The sequence below is a fragment of the Pundamilia nyererei genome, unplaced genomic scaffold (genome assembly GCF_000239375.1).
Source record: "Pundamilia nyererei isolate P.nyererei 1_Seehausen unplaced genomic scaffold, PunNye1.0 scaffold00007, whole genome shotgun sequence".
Taxonomy (NCBI): domain Eukaryota; kingdom Metazoa; phylum Chordata; class Actinopteri; order Cichliformes; family Cichlidae; genus Pundamilia; species Pundamilia nyererei.
This window is the reverse complement of record NW_005187408.1, coordinates 7,476,693-7,495,345: the sequence shown is the minus strand read 5'-3', so window position 1 is coordinate 7,495,345 and position 18,653 is coordinate 7,476,693. Positions and strand designations below refer to the sequence as shown.

General features: G+C 41.9%; 1 protein-coding gene across 2 annotated transcripts in view; it reads left to right on the top strand.

The window, feature by feature from the left end:
* ptprn2 (protein tyrosine phosphatase receptor type N2) overlaps nt 1-18,653 on the top strand; it is a 146,367-nt gene that overhangs the window by 116,755 nt on the left and 10,959 nt on the right. For both annotated transcript variants that reach the window (XM_005722780.1, XM_013915954.1), the window contains exons 12-16: nt 452-667; nt 3,508-3,711; nt 9,279-9,426; nt 12,392-12,465; nt 16,367-16,444. In XM_005722780.1, coding sequence (XP_005722837.1) covers nt 452-667; nt 3,508-3,711; nt 9,279-9,426; nt 12,392-12,465; nt 16,367-16,444 — 720 coding nt within the window. The remainder of the gene's footprint in view (nt 1-451; nt 668-3,507; nt 3,712-9,278; nt 9,427-12,391; nt 12,466-16,366; nt 16,445-18,653) is intronic.

The window sequence follows — 18,653 nt, the reverse complement described above, 5'->3', positions numbered from 1 at the left end:
ACAGCTTTTAGTATCCAGGCCTCCTGAAGCTGCACAGTGCCAGCCCGTGCCATGCCAGCACTAAATGGGGTTGTAAATATCTATAGTGGGGCACAGTGAGGAGACAGGACTGGACAGGGGCTTGTAACAGGGGTTGACTGAGTCTGAATGCATATTATCAAGCCAGAGTTAGAGCTCTCTAATGAGAATGGCCAGTCAGACAGTGGCAGTGGGTGGAAGGAAAGAGTGGGAGAGGAAGTGGAGGTAAGGTGACAAGGCACTTGCATCACTTCTGCATCCACATTTTTTTCCCCAACACAAGCCTTCAGGTGAAAATTGATGCACTGCAGACTTGATATGGAGGTTGCTGTAAATCAAAAGCGACTGCATCAGTCTGGGAAAAAGACAGACTGGCATCATTTACCGCTCTTGACAGCGTTTTTCTCTCTCTGTTTGTGTGCGTGTCCTCCAGAGGGGCAGCCTGACCCAGATCCCCGTGGTGAAGGAGACCAGGGTGGAGTCGGGCCAGTTCCTGCTGCTCTCCGTCCTCTGCATGCTCTTCATCCTGGTGGCCGTGGCAGTGTCGGCCACTTTCTTCTGCGTGCGCCAGCGCTCGCACCTACACATGAAGGAGAAGCTAGCCAGTCTGGGGACTGACACCAGTACTGATGCCACTGCAACCTATCAGGTAAGACCAGCCTCCTTGCTATGAGCCAGTCAGAGGCCGGGATTCTTATCCTGTGCTTTGCCATTGGAGGGAAGCACCCTCTGTTCAAATACGGCCGATCATCCAATTGGTTTGTGAGAGTTTGTCTGCTCATGTTTGAGTGACTCTTGTTCCACCTGCTTTTCGGGACCATTTTTTGATGCAGCGATTTTGTTGTTTTGTTTTATTTTATGTGCTATTAAATGTTTTAGTAGTTTAACAGGAAAACATTGTCATGCGTATTTAAATCTTTCCTTTTTCTTTGCCAGTAGCATTTTTCCAATAGATATGCTTACCCTTTCATGTGAATTGTGTGTGTCTGCGTAGGAGAAAGGGAGCAGACCGCCACTGTGACCTATTCCCTCAGTTCCTCCAGGGCAACAGGCAGCCTGGGCTGTATTGATTTTCAGAGTTGGGGCTCAGCTGTGCCCAGCGTGGCACTCAGAACACATTTATCTGCATGTCACGTTAACATTTTCAATATTTTATCAGGTTTTCACGAGGCTGATTTCCAAAGGCTGAGGTGTTATGGTGATGACCATTAAAAAAGATATCAAATAAAAAATATTCAAATTAAGAATAGATGCAAAAATATTCTTTCTGAAATTCCACTCTTTGATTATCATAAATTAATGAAAATCGGTGCAAATTTAAGGTGAAATCCGGTACCTGTTCGTCCTCTGCTAGCCACTCTGCTGTCTTGTGGGTGTGTACTCTATGCTTGACATACAGAGTTGTTCGGGGAGAGCTGTCTGCAGTGGGAGGGTGTTATTGTAAAATGGCAGCACGGACTGTAGATTTTGTTTCCCCTTGGCCCTGTTTTCATTCTGATTAGTTGTCTGAAAGAAGGGGGTAACGGGGAGAGTGTAATCTCACGACCTGTGCTTCTCCCTGGGCTCCGTGTGTCTCTCTCCTCTGGCACTAACTGCATCCCACTCCCTTCTTATGGGACCATTTCTCAGTGCTGGTACAGCACAGGGCTTTGCAGAGATGTTGAGAAGTAGGATGAATTATGAGGTGGACCTGGACTGTGCCCTGGGGCCAAGGCCCAGGGCACTGCTTCGTGCCTCTAATCATTAAAGTCCGATGGCAGAAAAGCTGATCCAAGACCAGAGCTTAGAGAGGCCTGTGCTCCAGAGGGAAATATCGCTATGATTCATCATGAGATAGCATGTGCTTTCACGAGGCATTTTCACTGGCCCGCCTGCCCTGACTGTTATTAATTGAGTATGGAAATGAATTCTGTGGAGCCGACTGCTTTGCCTCCCAAATTTAAACACGGTGGGGCTTACAGATTATAAATTTAACGTGGAAATATCCAGTGAAGCCACACCTTATTGTGGGGAAGCAGATGTAATATGTAAGCTTGCATAAATTCAGCAGATTTTCTTTCTAATATATATATTTATATATTTTTTTATTATGCTTCAGCGCTGTCAACATGCATGGCCAGAGGCGTTATCATTTCTCGTTGCCCATTTATTCATACATCTTTTTTTGGGTGAACACAATAGCTCAGGAACGCTCTTGGCGAATTTCTTCAAATTTGATAAACTATCATCGGAGTGTTTTGAGTGAGATAGAGCGTCATCACGGGGTGGAGTTTCATTACATGTGGCGCAAACGTGCGGTAGAGGGTGAAGTTGTGAGAGTTTGATGGTCGTATGTCAAAGATCAAGGTTACATCACAAGAGACTTTTAGGGACAGAATTTCACACAAATGTCTAACAAATACATAATTCAGCAACATTTTATATCCAGCCAGGTTTTCCAGCCATAACTCGGGAAAAGGAGGAAGAGACTGTGACTGTATTTCTGGAATTTACTGATGCAGAATTGATCTTTGGCATCCACCTTTAAAAGTCTTCCATGGGTCTAAACAGGCATGAATATAAACTCCAATGTAACTTGTTGGCCGAGGCATACAACCCTGTGCTGGTCATTTTAGTAGTTAATGCTCAGTCTTGAACTGTTTAACCCCCTGAGGTCTAAGTAACCAATAGTGATGGTCCTAACCATCAGAATATGTCATTTTAGAAAACAAAATAAGGGAAATAACACAAATAATTGTTATTATTATAATAATTATTCTAACTGACATGCATTAAAACTCATTTAATTGAATTTTGTCACTATAACATCAGGGTACAGTTATGCTAAGTGTTGGGGGCTAGGATGACAAATTAGATCTCAGAGGGTTAATCCTCTGTCTCTGCACTGAGGCATGATGGGAGAAAAACTGACTCATTAAGACTACAAAGACGTGTGGTCTTAATAGAAGTGGCTTCTTAAGCCACAGGAAATGTTTATTCATTTATTTTGCAATAGTGGAACTTCATTTTGTATCTCCTTTGCTTCTCTGCAAAAAAAAAAATCCTTTAAAAAAAGATTCTTCTTTTTTAAGTAGGGCACTTTTTGCTGTGCAGAGTTTGAGTTCACCGTGTGGATGTGGGGTGATTATGCTGTGAAAGATCCATTCTTTAGCGTTGAAGGGAGTTGTTTGTGTGGCAGCAAGGTGTGACATACTGAATTTATTCTGTAAGGGTTCCTCAACCATGTATTTTTGACATAATTAGTATAAGCTCCATAATCCACGAGGATAAGCCATTAATCTACAGTTAAGTGAGGACAGATCAACTCAGCCGAGATGCAGGATTTCACAAGGTGCATTTACAGAAACCAGCCCCTCACAGCAAGGATAAGCACATAAAGCTATTGTTACGTGCGTGAAAAGAAGATAAATGCACAAGAGCTTGCAAAGAGGAAGAACTGCGCTCTTCATTATCCACTTCTTCACCATCGTCGTCTCCTGTAATCCCCAGGAGTTGTGTCGTCAGCGGATGGCGATACGAACATCGGAGCGCGTCGAGCGGCCGGAGACGTTGCGCCACTCTCGGCTCAACAGCGTGTCATCTCAGTTCAGTGATGGCCCCGCAGCCAGCCCGTCGACCCGCAGCAGCACCTCCTCCTGGTGTGAAGAGCCAGTCCCATCCAACATGGACATCTCCACTGGTCACATGATACTGGTAAGAAGCTTTGCCTTGACTCTAGAAATAATTTAAGTAATGATTCATGAGGTGGAAAAAGGGGGTAAAGAAGGAGATGAGTTATTAAATGGAGGTTGGCTGGTAACATGGCTTGTTGTCCAGCCCTCAGAGAGCATTTGTGGTTCTTAGCGTCTGACTGTTTCAACTGAACAAGCACAAACATCCCTTCATGTCTCATAAATATGCACTTAACCTGCCAGGGTGGGTTTAGTCGAGTGTGTGAGACTCCTAAGCTATGTAAGTAGGGTCAGCTTTCAGTAGACAGTCACAAGTCCACATCAGACATTCCCAGCCTTTGGTACTGCACTTCACCAGAGGATGGTGAGTGTTGAGTTGCTACATTAATCATAAAAGTACAAATCAGGATATCCATAAAGCACGAAAAAGATGGCATCCACAAATACCTGCTCCAACAGTGCACGCGGGATGTCTTTAATGAGATCTGAGTGATCGTTTAGTAATGTCTGTCTAATGAAATAACTGTGATCAAATGCAGAACGCAGACTGTTGTGAAAACTAGCAAGAGAACTTGAGAGGTGAAAATTGTTAGCTGAGAGTGATGGTTTCAGGCTGCAGTTCTCAAGTTTTTCCTGGCATACCCCACTTCAGAAGGACGTTCACACGCACACACACACACCCCACAGTTTTTAACAGTCATAAAAAATAAAAAGGATCCAAGCTGAAAGTGCAATAGCATCAGCAAACTCTATCCACCTGCTTCTGTCCCTCACCACAGTTTGAGAGCCAGTGGGTTAGGGTTAGTGGTACCTAATGAATGCTTGGGAAAATACTGTTACGGGTCATTAAATAGACAAATCGACAGCTAATAGTGGTGGGAAGAAGTCCGATGATATTTTCAAGTAAATAAATACGTTGACACTAAAGAAATTGTTTAAAATTCTTTGAAAGAACAACAAAAATGAGTGATCAGTGACTGAAATATCTACTTTTATATAATTAATAGGTTTAAAAATCTAATTTTAATGTTAAAAAATGAACACTGACTCAAGTACCTTATGATGTCATATGTATGTGATTCTGCGATACTCGATAAATGGCCATAAAGTCATTCACGATACATCGCGATATTCGCACAGAAGAGAGAATTTACTCACTGCATTGTGGGATTAATATACAAGTGTTGGCATTGTGTGTTGCTTCAATCGGTTAGCACCCTGATTTGCTTTCTCTGGCTGCCTGCTGCTTCTCAGGCTATGCATTTATTGCTGCAAGCCAGTTAAGACCCTTGCACTCATTCGCTTTTTAGCTCCACCTTGAGGAGCCATGAGGTAATGTCTGTTATACGTCACGCCGCTTAGAGTGCCTGCATGGTTAAATGAAGATTGCCAGTGTAATGTATTTTGTACTACACCTAATTTGGAATATTCTGGCATACTGGAGCCAATCCAGTATAGAAAAATGTTTGCTGTCACTTCCTTTTATTTGTTTGATGAATTTGTATGCTAGTGTCTGATTTTAAGACGTCCTGTATGAATACCAACAGCTTTATTTCTCTCTGTTTATCTGTCTGGATGGTGTTTTTCATCCCTCTCTCACCTCATTCCCTTCAGAACCCTGTTATCTTTGTTTTTTGTTTTTTTCATTACTCTTCCTGCTGTTTTCTCCCTCCTGCTTTTATCTCGGCTCTGGCGTCTTTATATATTTTCTTCTCCTCCTCCTCCAACTTTTTCTTCCTACTTCTGTCTCATTTTCCCTCTTCATCATTCCGTCCCGGTTCTCTCTCCTCTCTGTCATTTTCATCTCTTACCGCCTCCGTTTTCTCTTACCGCCGCAGCAAAATAAGGTAGACAATGTTTCGCGTGATGAGAGCGGCACAAAAGTGAAATATCATTACCCATCTGATTGTCATTTGGATGTTTTAGAAATATTGTTCTTTTTTTTTTTTTCGTTTGATTGAAAAAGCTCTTGGTTGCCAATACTTCCACAAACACACAATGCATGGTTTGATTTTGCACAACTTTTGCTTCATTCATTTGAAACAAGCTTGATAAAAGAGATGGATAGATGCCTTGCAGTGTTTCCATTAATGGAGAGAGCATTCATCACACTGCATGTCTAGCTTTTATATTGGGAGGCTATAATGAATGAGAGTGAATCTGAGTAATGCCTTGTATTGCTGGTAATAGATGGGTTTTGTTGCACTCGTCAAGGCTTGTTTGTGAAGCCTCTTTTGAAAACATTGACAATAGAAAAGCATTTAGCCTTGCAAATAACAAAAGAGCCACTGTGAATCATTTCTAGGAGCTGTTATTATTAGCCCTAGTTTCTTCGCAGCAGCAACGCAAGCGCTTCGCTGTGGAAAGGTAAAACACTCTGGGGCCTTTACTTCTCTTTCATGGCCGTGATTGACATGGAGATGTCCTATAGGGGCCTCTTCTTTAAAATTCCTCCACCATCTCACATGAAACCATGTGTGAGATTGCCTTGTTATCACTGATCTCAGACCTATATTTTCCGATCTCTGCTCTCCTCTCATCTCGCCGCTCCCGCTCTTTGGAGCTCACACCGTGTGGAGAAGGATGATGAATACCCAGCTTTCCAAAGCACACATGCTGGGGGTTCTTTTTTTTCCCTTTTGAGCCCCAAACACCTCACACACACACACACACACACACACACACACACGCACACACACCACTTCTGCGAGAGTGCCGTCAGGATAAATGAACTACGATGTTGTGTCCCACTGTGTGGCCCACCTTAAGACTTGCATAACGACTTCCAACTTCAAAACCAAAATTGGATGCCTCTGTGTGCTGAGTCATCTGCTGTGCTTTCCAGAGCTTTGGCACGCCTCTGGTGTCTTACACTTGTTTTTTTTCTTCTGTTTCAGCTACACTGTGATGCCATAACCTCTACATTTTATGTATGTAAAATAATTAAGAGATGTGTAAAAAGGAAGCATGTGCCACTCTGTGATTCTGCAGCTTTTCAGCACCACGGACAGGGGTTCACAGGCACCAAACTTGTTTTCCGGCCTTGCAAAGCAAAACACCTCTGAGCAGGTTCTCCTGCTGTGCAGGAACAGGGTCAAAATGTTGATGCCGTTGCTGCAGTTGTAGTTTTCCCTTGGCTTAATCACCTCTCTCTTTAAAAAAAAACTGAAAAAAGAAAAAAGAGGGGAAAGAAATCAATAATTAAGTAGCTGGAGGCCCTTTTTCATTATTGTGTTGAGTTGTTATTGTTCTTTTTTTTTTAAATGATAAATTATTTGCTCAACAGGATAATAGACTCAGGCAAAGGAAAAATAGCCACTGACTTGTGCAACATGTTCTGCCCTCAGCGTTTTTGTGGGGGTTTTTTCTTTGCAATTTTATATTTAGTTGGGGGGGGGGGGCAATTTGCTGCCTCATTTAAAGCAACACAATGAGTTCTTTTCATGTAGCTAATATTAGTCACACAAATCACAGTACACGTTAATGCTCTTTTTCACGTCTCGCAGCTGTTCGACATATCATAAAGGTCCCTGCACAAACTGTTCCCACCATTGTTTGTTTTAATTTGACAGCGGAGCCTGACAGTAATGTGTTACCTGTTGTGTCTGGCTCCCCTGGTCGTCCCTTCATCCTGATTTCACCCAGCACCCTCTGCTGCTGAGGAGACTGCTTAGGAAGGATTAGACATTGTTTCCCTGACACCCAGGCCTCCCATCCCAGCCCTCTGATTGGCAGACATAATCCCCCCATTCACTAAACCTTCGTTACCCTGTCTCTGGAATACGCCGTGGTCCACTGCCTCCTCCTAGAAGCAGGAGGGCTCGATAAGGGCCTGCTGGCTGTATTGCATTAAGTTGCGAAAATATGAATTTGGAATGCAATCGATTCAGGGCATCGTTTGAATAGAATGGGATGCAATTCAGAGTGGATATATCAAGTACATGGAGATGTAATATTGGTAGGGGAGGTGGAATGCTGTCAGGCTGGCAAGCAGAGAGTACTTGTACAGGGTGACAAGAGCGTAGTGGTGACAGGCTCTGTCAAGTGGCCATAATGGCATGCTGTCATTTTCCTGGGAAGACAGCGCTGTATATGTGTATATGTGTGTGTGTGTGTGTGTGTGTTCTAGGCGATGCACATCTCAGCACATGCAAATATACATGTGTTAGAACTGACTTTTTTTTAATAATTGAATTTTTTTGCATGCATAAAACAGCAGATTCAGACTGGGAAGTAGAAGAGTAGAAATTTACTGCAGTATTTTAGGACGATCACTTCTTGTCATTAATGGGCTCAGATAGGGCATACTGTGCCACCATTTTCTCTCATTATGCAGCTGCATTAACCACAAAAGCTGCTTTTTTTTATTGTTCTCAGCCTGGTCGTGTGTAACACCTTTTGCTTCTGTGGCCAACAATAAACTCTGATTTCCATTGTGTGCAGGATTTGTAATTTTCTTTTAAGCGCTAATATCCTTCTCAGGCATGCAGAGGACTTCTGAATTCATCACCAGAATAATTGGCTATTGTGTTTTTGGACAAGCTTATTTGTGATTATCATCTATGAATATATATATATATTAATGTATACTATGCTGCAAAGACTTGGATTCTCGATGACAGGCAGAAGTGAATAAGTCGGATTTGTGACAATGGAGCGTCGCCTCTCTGCTCGGCCTACCTATACTGCTTTTAATACGGGATGAAAACCCGGCACATCTGGGTATCACTTTCATTGTATTAGCCAGCTGATCCCTGACATCAGTTTATGAGTCTGTAATCTTCTGTCTCACACAATAGCGGACTAAACCATTTAACCCCGCCGAGAGGGGAGCCATGATACAGGAGAGAAAGTGCAACACTGTGCTATGCTAAAAAAGACTCTTCTTGCCAGCTACAGCCTCTAAGCTCCCTAAGACTTGCCCTGGTTTGGGTGAATACATACACACACACGCACATACAGAGGCCTATACCCCTCCCCCTTCTCTTTTTCCATCTTTGTCTCTCTAGCGAATTCAATTTTGTCTTCTCCAAGCGACAGCTTAAATGCAGACAATCTTATCAGCAGCTGTGCAAGCAGTGAGGGACGTGATTGAAACACCCCTGAAGTATTTCCAATGCAGACGAACCTTTCAGGGAGTCTTAATTGTGTGTGTTTTTTGTTTCTTCTCGGTCAAACACACAAACACACAAAGACGCCAGCATTAGCACACCTTCCCCACCTAGATCTTCAGCAGCCTCCTCTTCATTTAGCTGCCGTGCTGTACAGCAGCTTAGAATAATAATGTGACATGACAGCTGATCAATGCTTGAAGGAGGATGCTGTTGTTTAAGGTTTAGTGTTTTTGCTCTAGTTTATTTATGGGTTAGAAAATACAATGAAGCATTAACATCGAGCATTAACCAGAAACCTCCAGTGAGGTAAAGGTGAAGTGGGGGGGGGGGGTTTGTTATTTTTACTCAATTAAACCAAATTCAGTGCAAAAACAAATCAGATTTCTTTGTTGCAGCCATATCTCGAGCTGAACTCTTGCACGGTTCTGGCTTGTCGTTTGAAGTGGTGGCTGAGGAGGTGTCTGTTTTCCTCTAGTCATACATGGAGGACCACTTGAAGAACAAGAACCGTCTGGAGCGTGAGTGGGAGGCGCTGTGCTCCTACCAGGCAGAGCCCAGCGCCTGCAGCGTGGGCCAAGGCGAGCAGAACTCCAAGAGGAACCGCTCTGACGCCGTGGTCGCATGTGAGTCCATTCAGGTTGTTTGGTTTGTTTGTTTTTTGTCTGCTTTAGTGTTTTTTTCTCCAGGAATGTTAGTACGATCCTCAAGTCTGGAACAGTCCAGGCAGGGTCATGTAGCTTCATAAATGTTGTTGATGTATTTGTGAACAGATGCTCCAAAGAGGAACATAAAACCATTTGGGTAAACATGCCAAAACAACACTGTGGAAAATATGCTTCAAACATGAACAAATAATTAGTAATTAGTAATCTAGCCAAAGAGCGATATTTAAACTGTTTTTTCCAGAAACCCCATAAGTGTCTGTCAGTGTAGTGAGAGGAGACTCCCTGCTGCATCTCTCGCATCCTCTCGATTAAAGCCAAAGAGGATTTTCAATGGGGACAAATGCATACCTGTTTGAGAGTCACCGAATATCAAAGTTAAAAGTTGTACTGGGACTGGGCATCTCCAAAAAATTTGGATGAAGTGATGTTTTTATGATTTTAAAGCAGTTTGAATGTGACTATAACTGCTTTCTTGGCTAATTCTTGCAAGTGTATCCAAAGGACGCATCAAAACCATCCAAAGGTTGAAATGAACATTGATCCCTTGTAATTAAAGTATTATTACTAGCTAGCGTTACCATGAAGGACAAAAACATTATTTCATGAGAATGTTTTGCTTTATTTCAGCCCACCACTACATTTTAGCATTAGTTCACACATTTTAAAGAAGAGAGAGACGCAATAACACGACAAAAGGTTTGTTAGGCAGAGCTGAGAATTTCTCATTAGTGGAGAAATTTCACTCACTGAACTGTGATTTTCAGTTAGTTCAGAATGAACTGGGACCCAAAAACGTAACACTGGAGGGTGAATAAGTCTTTCTTTAAAGCCGAGCTGCTCTGCTTACTTTTTAAACTCTAGATTTTTTGGATGATTCACAGTTCAAAATGAATGTTAAGTATTATCTTATGCGGTGCTTTGATGCAGCATCTCAGTCTGCAACAAGTCATTTTAGCTCCTTTCGCTTTAAGCCAGCTTTCTTCTGATTGGCTGCACCTCACAAACAACCTCTGTTCACAGCTGTGTGTGCCTTAGATGACCATATTAGGGATATCCTCTCTCTTTGAAAACATAGGCTCCAAGACTAGAAAAAAAATGCTCAGAGCAGTCTGAAGTCTGGGCTTCTGGATTAGAGGGGTCACATGCACGTAAAGCGATGTCATTTTTTGAAACTTTGGCCCTTTATAGTATTTGTAACAGTTGTACAAAAGCCTATAATTTTATTGAAGTAAATGTAAATCATGCTTTAAAATGTGACCACCAAAATAAATGAACACAAGCAGACCTGCACCAAAATTTGCTGTAATTCACCCAAATGAAGCTCCTGAGATAAAGGTGAATGGAGCCAAACAGCAGAATTAACTGTTTACGCCTCCTTCTAGACAAACTGAAATTACATTATACTTATGTCTGTTTGTTTATCTTACGTGGGAGCTGAGTTGGCCCATAAGTTGTGAGCAGTGTGCTGATGTATGGCAATTATGGCAGTTAAGGATTTACAGCTCGATGTCCGTCCTTGACAGCGCAGTTTTGAAATTCAATTCAATTTTACTTATATAGTGCCAACTCACAACAACATTCACCTCATGGCACTTTATATTTTAAGTTAACGACCCTACAATAATACAGAGCAAACCCGAGCAAGCACTTGGCGACGGTGGTAAGGAAAAACTCCCTTTTAATAGGAAGAAACCTTTGGAGGAACAAGGCTCGGCCATTTGGTGGTAGGGTAGGAGTGAGGGGAGTGAGACTGGGAAAAAACAGACACACTGTGAAAGAGAGCCAGAGAAACGACAACTACTACGAACACTGGGAATCTCAGTCAAAACAGGAGGTTAACATGTGAATAAGTAGCATCTGTTAGTGACGCCTCCTTATTTGAAGAGTGAAATCAGAGCAGTGAAAGTTGTGTCACAGCTCGCTTTGCTGGGATTTCCCAGTTAGTTAAAGTTAATCTATTATGAGTCATATATATTCTAATAATCACCAGAACATAAAACCTGCATGTACACACCCACCATTCAAATGTGATGCTAAACACTGAAAAATCTTCCTGACTTTGACCCAAAATAAGGTTCTGGGTGTGAGAAAGCTTTATTTCTGACACCGTCTTACTTGTTGCACATCTCTCCCATAAATTTCCATTCAGGATTCTCCAAGTGCCTTTTTTAAATACATATATATATATATATATATATATACATATATATATATATATCTGGGAATCTCTCACAAACACCCTCCAGGTGACTTTCTGCCAATTTCAGTGCAGTGGGATAAATAGGAAGGAAACCCACTCTGTAGAGGGCTCAGGGCATAGCAACAGTAGCTATGTATCACACGGTGTCATGCACCAATCAGGATTTAGCTACATTTGAACTGCAATCTGATGACAGGCTGCGTGTTGCTTGGTTACTGTCAAATTTGACCTGGGCAGGTCTGACGAGCCTAAAGTGTTAAACTCTTTTTAAATAACACATAAAGATGTTTTATTTCCCTTGATTTTGCCTTTTTGTTCATAAATATATGAAAATATTTTAAATCATGAACTTTAATTCCAAGCAAATCAAAGTGGGTTCCGGGCCATTACATCTACATTATATGACTCTTGCAACAGCTTCACTTGTTTAGGAAAAAAAGAAAAGAAAAAAGAACGAACAGGATTTGAAAGTTCAGAACTCGCACACTTCTTAAGATGAAACAGTTTATTATTATTTCACTTGGAACATTCCTCGGTTAAGGTGAAGCAATCCAGGACTTTAGAACAGCGTGCGTGCGCATGATGAAAGTCTGGTGAAATTGCAGTCCCCGCAGCCATTTCAGCTTCATATTCCTGTGTTGCTGCTCAAAACTCTGTTGTTATTGTGCAGGGAGTAAAAGCGGGGGGAAATATTTACCGATGAATTATGCATCTCCATTACAGACGATCATTCCAGGATCACCTTGAAAGCGGAGAACAACCACAGCAACTCTGATTACATCAATGCCAGTCCAATTGTGAGTATTCTTTATTCATTATGGTTCTAGAGTTTGGCTAATATGTTTTCTCTGAAGCCCCCCCACCCCTTTTTTAGTATCAAGAGCACCTGTTGTGGTTGGATTTTACTCTGAGAGAAAAGTAGTGATTGATCCAAGCCCATTGATCTTTTTTTTAACTTTGTTCTCCATGCTGAGAGCCTCAGTGGGTTTCTTGTGTCTTGCTGAACTGCCTTGCTACTTTTACTGCTTTCAAAATGGCTGCTCCCTGGAGATACCCATCTTTCTTTTTCTTTTTTTTCATTCACACTAAAAAGAATTATGCATTTTTTTTGACTAAGCAAAGGTATCCCATACAAATCCAGAAAGATCTGACTACTGGAGAGGGCTATGGTTATATGTTTTTTTAAATATCTCTCCCCCAAAACATTGCCAGTCATGATTTCCCCCGAGGCTGCTGAAAAGGGATTCCATCAAAGGGAAACAGGAAACTATGCATTTCAAATACAGTGCCAAAATTTCCGAGGAGATAGATGAGGGAGGGGCGGGGTGCACGCAGCTGCGCTAAAAGCCTATTACTCTTCAGAAACAAACAATGGAGACTTTTAGGTGGTCTATTTATTTCTCCATATTCACTAATGGCATATTCATAGAGGTTTTTAGCTTATTTAAACAGCACTGAAGTGCAACGTCTTATAGAATAATGTCGCAATAACGTCGATCAATCAGAGGAAGAAGGTAGGGAAAGATTTTCGATTAAAAAAAGTTCTGCAAGACTGTTTTGGTGCGGCTTAAAGCAGAAATGCAGGCGGATGTTGAAGATGGGTGAAATACAGTAATGGCAGATGCAGTGGTGTGTGGATGAAAGGACAGTAATTACACCACAAAAGGGACCCCTGGCTGAGCCCAGCAAAACTGTGATAATTATGTCTGTCAATGCGGCTTCTTCCTCCTCATTAGCTTCAGGGGCAGCGGCCTACGAGTAAATAATCTGTCGCTTCTTTCTGGGAATCCGGGGTCAGAGAGGCAAAGGGAAGGGGGCGATCTGAGCTCCCTGCGAAGCACCGGGTGACACGCAAACTCGGTGAAAAGCTCGGCTAATGGTTAATGGTTGACCACAAACGGTGCCAGCGCTCCCAGATGTACATCATCATTAGCGCGAGGAATGGTTTGAAGGAATGCGCAGCGGCAAGAAGTGGTCAAAGGCCGCTCGTCTTTGTCTCGTCTGGCCTTTTCTGGCTTTTCCCGATTTCCCGCCTGTTCTCGCTTTTGTTTTCAAACTCAGATGAGCTCGAGCTGGCAGTTAGCTTCTGAGCTCTCAATCTTATATTTTTTAAAAAAGGGATCAAGACACTACAGCGAGGTGTTGAAAGCTGAAGCTTCACGGTGAACACATATTTGTGCGAGCTATTTTCGAACAAGCTATTTTACTTCAAACCAAAGAGCACTTCTTTGCATTTTTTGCTTTCTTTCGTTGGTTCTTTTTTTTTCTTACTGTAGTCTATCTTCTTGCCACAATGGCAGGGAGACTACAGCTGAAATGCAGGACTTTTCTTTCATGTTAGCGCTTTAGTATTCATGCAGGGATGTCAGCACACAGCTACAGCATGTCTGTGTCCTTGAGATTGGCTAAACGGAGTGCAGGAAATAGCTTTTGACATCACCCTTTTATTTCTGCGGGTGAGATTTGTTTTTTACTTTGTTTTGTTTCAACCAAACCATGTGAGGAATTCAAAAAAGAGACAAAAAGAAAGCGGACATGGCTAATTGACGTGTAACAGCAGGTAATGAATGCAGTTTTTCTTTCACCGATGAGTCCTTTTTATCAACATTTTTCAATTTCAGCCGGTCCGTGTGCGTGCGTTGGCGAGCATGTTCCGCTCCGAGCTTCGTTTCTGCTCCCCAGTGGTTGTTTTCTTACATATACAATGAAAACTGACACCCTGCCCTGACATCTTATACAGATAAAAACTATAAATCATAAATAAACATCGACTGTGAATCCCGGGAGAATCTGCTGCGTTAAGCATTTCACTACTCCAAAAAACCAAAATCTCCAAAATAATCATTTACACAACGAATGATTTTCAACAGCTGGCGTCTGACAATGCTGCTTCTGTTGAGGTTGAGTTACATTTACGTCACTGCCCGGGAGTAGATTTAAATAAACAAAACAATTTAACGCATTTAATCCTCCGAAAAAGTACAAAAAATAGATTCCAAACTCTTAATAACAAAGAAGTTGATTTTTCTTAACAATTCAACTAAACTTGCGTGCTTGTTTTTTTTTATCAGCTTTTCAAAGCATTAGGAATTAATCCTGTCGTTCAGGATATTAAGCATGAGAGAAGTGTCATGGTAGTATTAGAGCCATGGCGAAATCCTCCATAATTATTTTTCCTTTTAAGGGTGCGTGTCAAGGTCCATGAGCGAGACAAATGAGCTTAAGAAATTTGCAAAGATGTGAAATGAGAAAACTAGATCTTTAACATTTAAGGCCATGTCAAGTGTCCTTGACAATTTGTTCTTCAGCATAAAAAAGGGATGTCATAAAAAAATCAAAACGCCATTAAAGTCGACCCTGTCGCTTGCTGTCACCGTGATGTTCAGCTTGAAGGTGTCTCCCAGTTAGATTTAAGGGCGGTGCTGCAAAAAAAAGCACTCAGTTCCATTGGTGGATGTCAGTCAGTGGAAGATTAATTAAGCAATGACTCAATTATACCATCCATTCGCCCGCCTATCCAATTCAGGGGGGCAGGAGTCGATCCCAGCAGGGTAGCTTGATGGGATACACCCTAAATTGGTCACCAGTCTGGGCTAACAGAGAGAAATAGGCCATTCATGCTCACATTTAAACCTTCAGCCAGCTAACCAAGAAGAGGTTCGAACCCAAAACTTTCTTACTTAAGGGAGGCAGTGCTGAGCACCAGCGTCAATTTTTAAAAACTCCTGCACTCTTTAGAAAGTCTGCAACATTTGATATTATTCTGCATGTGCAAAAACTACAGCACTGTTTGAGTCATCTATCGTTATGATGTCAAACATACATTAAGAATGCATTGTTGTGAATCTTTCCCTTCAAAATAAGTCACCATGTTCCCCACTGGTATGCCTGACACGAGAGGTTAACCATAGAAACTTAATTCAGTAAAATCTGATTGCTGATTTTATCCCTCAAACTGTGTCCATCACCCCACCTGGGCATTCAGCGCCCTCGTGTTAGGAGACTCCAGGCGTTAAAGTCCACGGCAGTGTCGTGTTTCATGTAGAAACACAGCTAAGCATGAAAAAGAAAGAGCTCTGAAAGCAGTTCATCAAGTCTTTGAGGGCACAAAGATATTGTAAGAGTGAAAAATAGCGACAGTGAATTGAAGTTATTTTGCAATTTTCAGGTTAGTTGGAAATAAGATTTTTTTACTAATCCCCTTGAGAATCTACAGAATCTTTCTTCATAACATATATAGCTTTTAAAAAGAGAGGTTCAGTTATTTGCTCGCATAGAAAATTGTTGAATATGAGTTGTGTTCAACATTAGAGGTGCCTGTTGCCTAGCAGATAAAGAGGAAAGTTCAAGGTCCAAATCTATTTAAAAGAGTGATTTTTTAAAAGCATTTTTTAGCTACAAACCTATCCTTCAAATATGTGTTCAGCTTGTGTTAACATCCACATTTTTCCAGCGAACAGCATGCAGTTACTTCCATGTCCCAGTTTCCTCTAATCACCCCCGTAAAAATACTCGCATCCTGAATACGACAGGGTTTGCAGGAGGAATGAAAGCCAAGTGTTTACATCAATAGATGCTGATCTCATTTCGTTTCTGCATCCAGATGGACGATTTCATGGAAGTCTTAACCAGACAATATGTTTTCATCCACCAGTCACCAACCACACACTACGTCACACTCTGTTCCCTCTCTCCCAGATGGACCATGACCCTCGCAACCCTACTTACATCGCGTCGCAGGGTCCCCTAGCTTCCACCGTGGCAGACTTCTGGCAGGTAAAACTCTATTAACTGTCCATCCTTCATCTTTTTATTTGTTTGTGTCTACAGCTGTGAGGGAAGAACCACAGCAGAGGTACTCAGTTTCTGACCCAGAGGTTTTATTTGGTTTTCCAACTAGTGAGTGTCCAAGAAAGGCGTGTCAAGATTACTGTGGTGGATCAGCGAGGAAATCAAGCTGAACACACCAACACTAAACACATGTTTGTGCATTTAGAGTGAGTTAAACTATACCAAGGATATCCTTACCGCTAATAATTCAGAATCCTTAAGTTTATTTAGAAATCATAAAAGATGCTCCTTTGCTGTTTCCACTGGCACAATGCCAGAGCTCAATCTAGAACTGGTCCCACTCATTTTTACTATTAAAAGACCAGTGCTGGTGCCAAAAAGCTGGCTACGTGAGGGTCTGCCACAAGAAATCCAACAATAATTGGCATATTCAGCTCGCAGATTCTGTAAACCACGGGTCTCAGACCTGCAGAAATGTGTGCAGAATTGGCACCACGTTGGTGCAAAAGAGGTCGTTGTATTCCCGTTTTTCCTTGGATTTGCCAGATTTCTATCTGTATCCAAGTGATCCAAGTGTGATCCCTAATTTGATGTCTTTTTAATGGTGTCACTTTGCCCCAAATGTAAGCAAGCAAAGGTGAGAAAACTCTTGAAATTGTAGCCCATAGTCACTTCTCACCCCACTCAGTCTGTGGAAACAAACTTTACACACTGGAAAGAGTGATAGGAGCCGTGGCTCCAGCACAGCATAATCATCCCTCAAACAGAGGTAAGATGAAGGGTAATTGTATATTTTTAGGAAAAATGCATGCTTACATTCAAATGTAATGTTATTTCATGAGAGGCACAAACTTGGTAGAGAAGTAATGGTGCTGCTGCTGCTCCTACTCATCAATCAAAAAGTGTCAGCAGCTGAATATGTACACAAGACCTGAAGCTTTTTAGTTTTATATAAGGATCTAGTTATACACGCCTCAGGAGACCTAATGTTATTTAAAATAATCCTGATATTTGCTCATATTAGTGGGGCTTTTCCCCCTCAAGCCTATTTTGCATTCTTTTCCATGTCCATAAATGTCAGCGGGACCTGTAATCAATCAGCAGATCTAGGCTATTGTAAAACGTGTCAACTTGTGCGGAAGTGTGCCTTAAATGATGCATGGTTGCCAAATGGCAGTCTTATGTGTTAATAGGACAGCACTGTTGTAATTAGTGGGCCCATCACCTCCATATGGTGAAGTAACTCCAGCTAGCCGTGACCAGGATGTAAAAGTGTGGAGCATAAATCCTGACAGACCAGCTGGCCCTGCACTCTGCACTCTGCATCTTGTACTGAGCGGATACTCATTTTGAATCATTATGATAGTGCTGACTTTGTGTTTGCACAGACGTTGGAGGCTGCTCGCGATTTGTGCGGTGGGTGGAGAAGCCAAGCTTAGCATGGTCTGGTGCTGTACACCAAACAGAGAATATTTACTTGTTGTAAAATGACTTCTTAAACCTCCCCACAAAACGTAGACGCATACACGCTTTGCCCTCATGTGGTGTTTAAACTAATTAAAAAGGAAAAACTCAAAGGCTTTTATCTGAAAATTGTACATTAATTGCCACATCAGCTGAAATAGGAATAAAATGTGCCTCAAATGAATAAGGCGTTAATTATAATTTCGTTTTTTTTCTCATATGCCTGCTAGTTTGTTTGTTTGCTTGTTTTTTTTTCCCGTACAGGTGAATAAATCCATTTCCATTATCTAATGCTACTTAGCCATTAACTCATCTTTAAATCTTTCCCAATTAAGCAAAAATAATAGAAAATTAGCCACACGTTGACACGCTGAACATCAGCTCTGTGTCTGGGAATGCTTAGCAGCCATTCATTATTCAGTATGGTTAACCTTGGATTGTGGCATGAGGGAAAAACACACTCTTTACCCCATTAAAAGTAAACAAACGGGGGTAACACTGGCAACTCTCATGCAAATGGACCGTGCAGGAGTGCAAATCTTTTGCTGTGTCCTATCTAATCCACACCGGCCCCAGGCAGTGCTCTGAAAGGCAGCTCTGCTCTAATCCTCCACTCCTCATTCCTCCATCCCTTCATCCGTTGCCCCTCCATCTATCTCCACCTCCCTGGCTATTACCTTAGCTCTGCTGGGCCTTCCTCCCCTCCTTCTCAGAATGCAAAAAAAAAAAA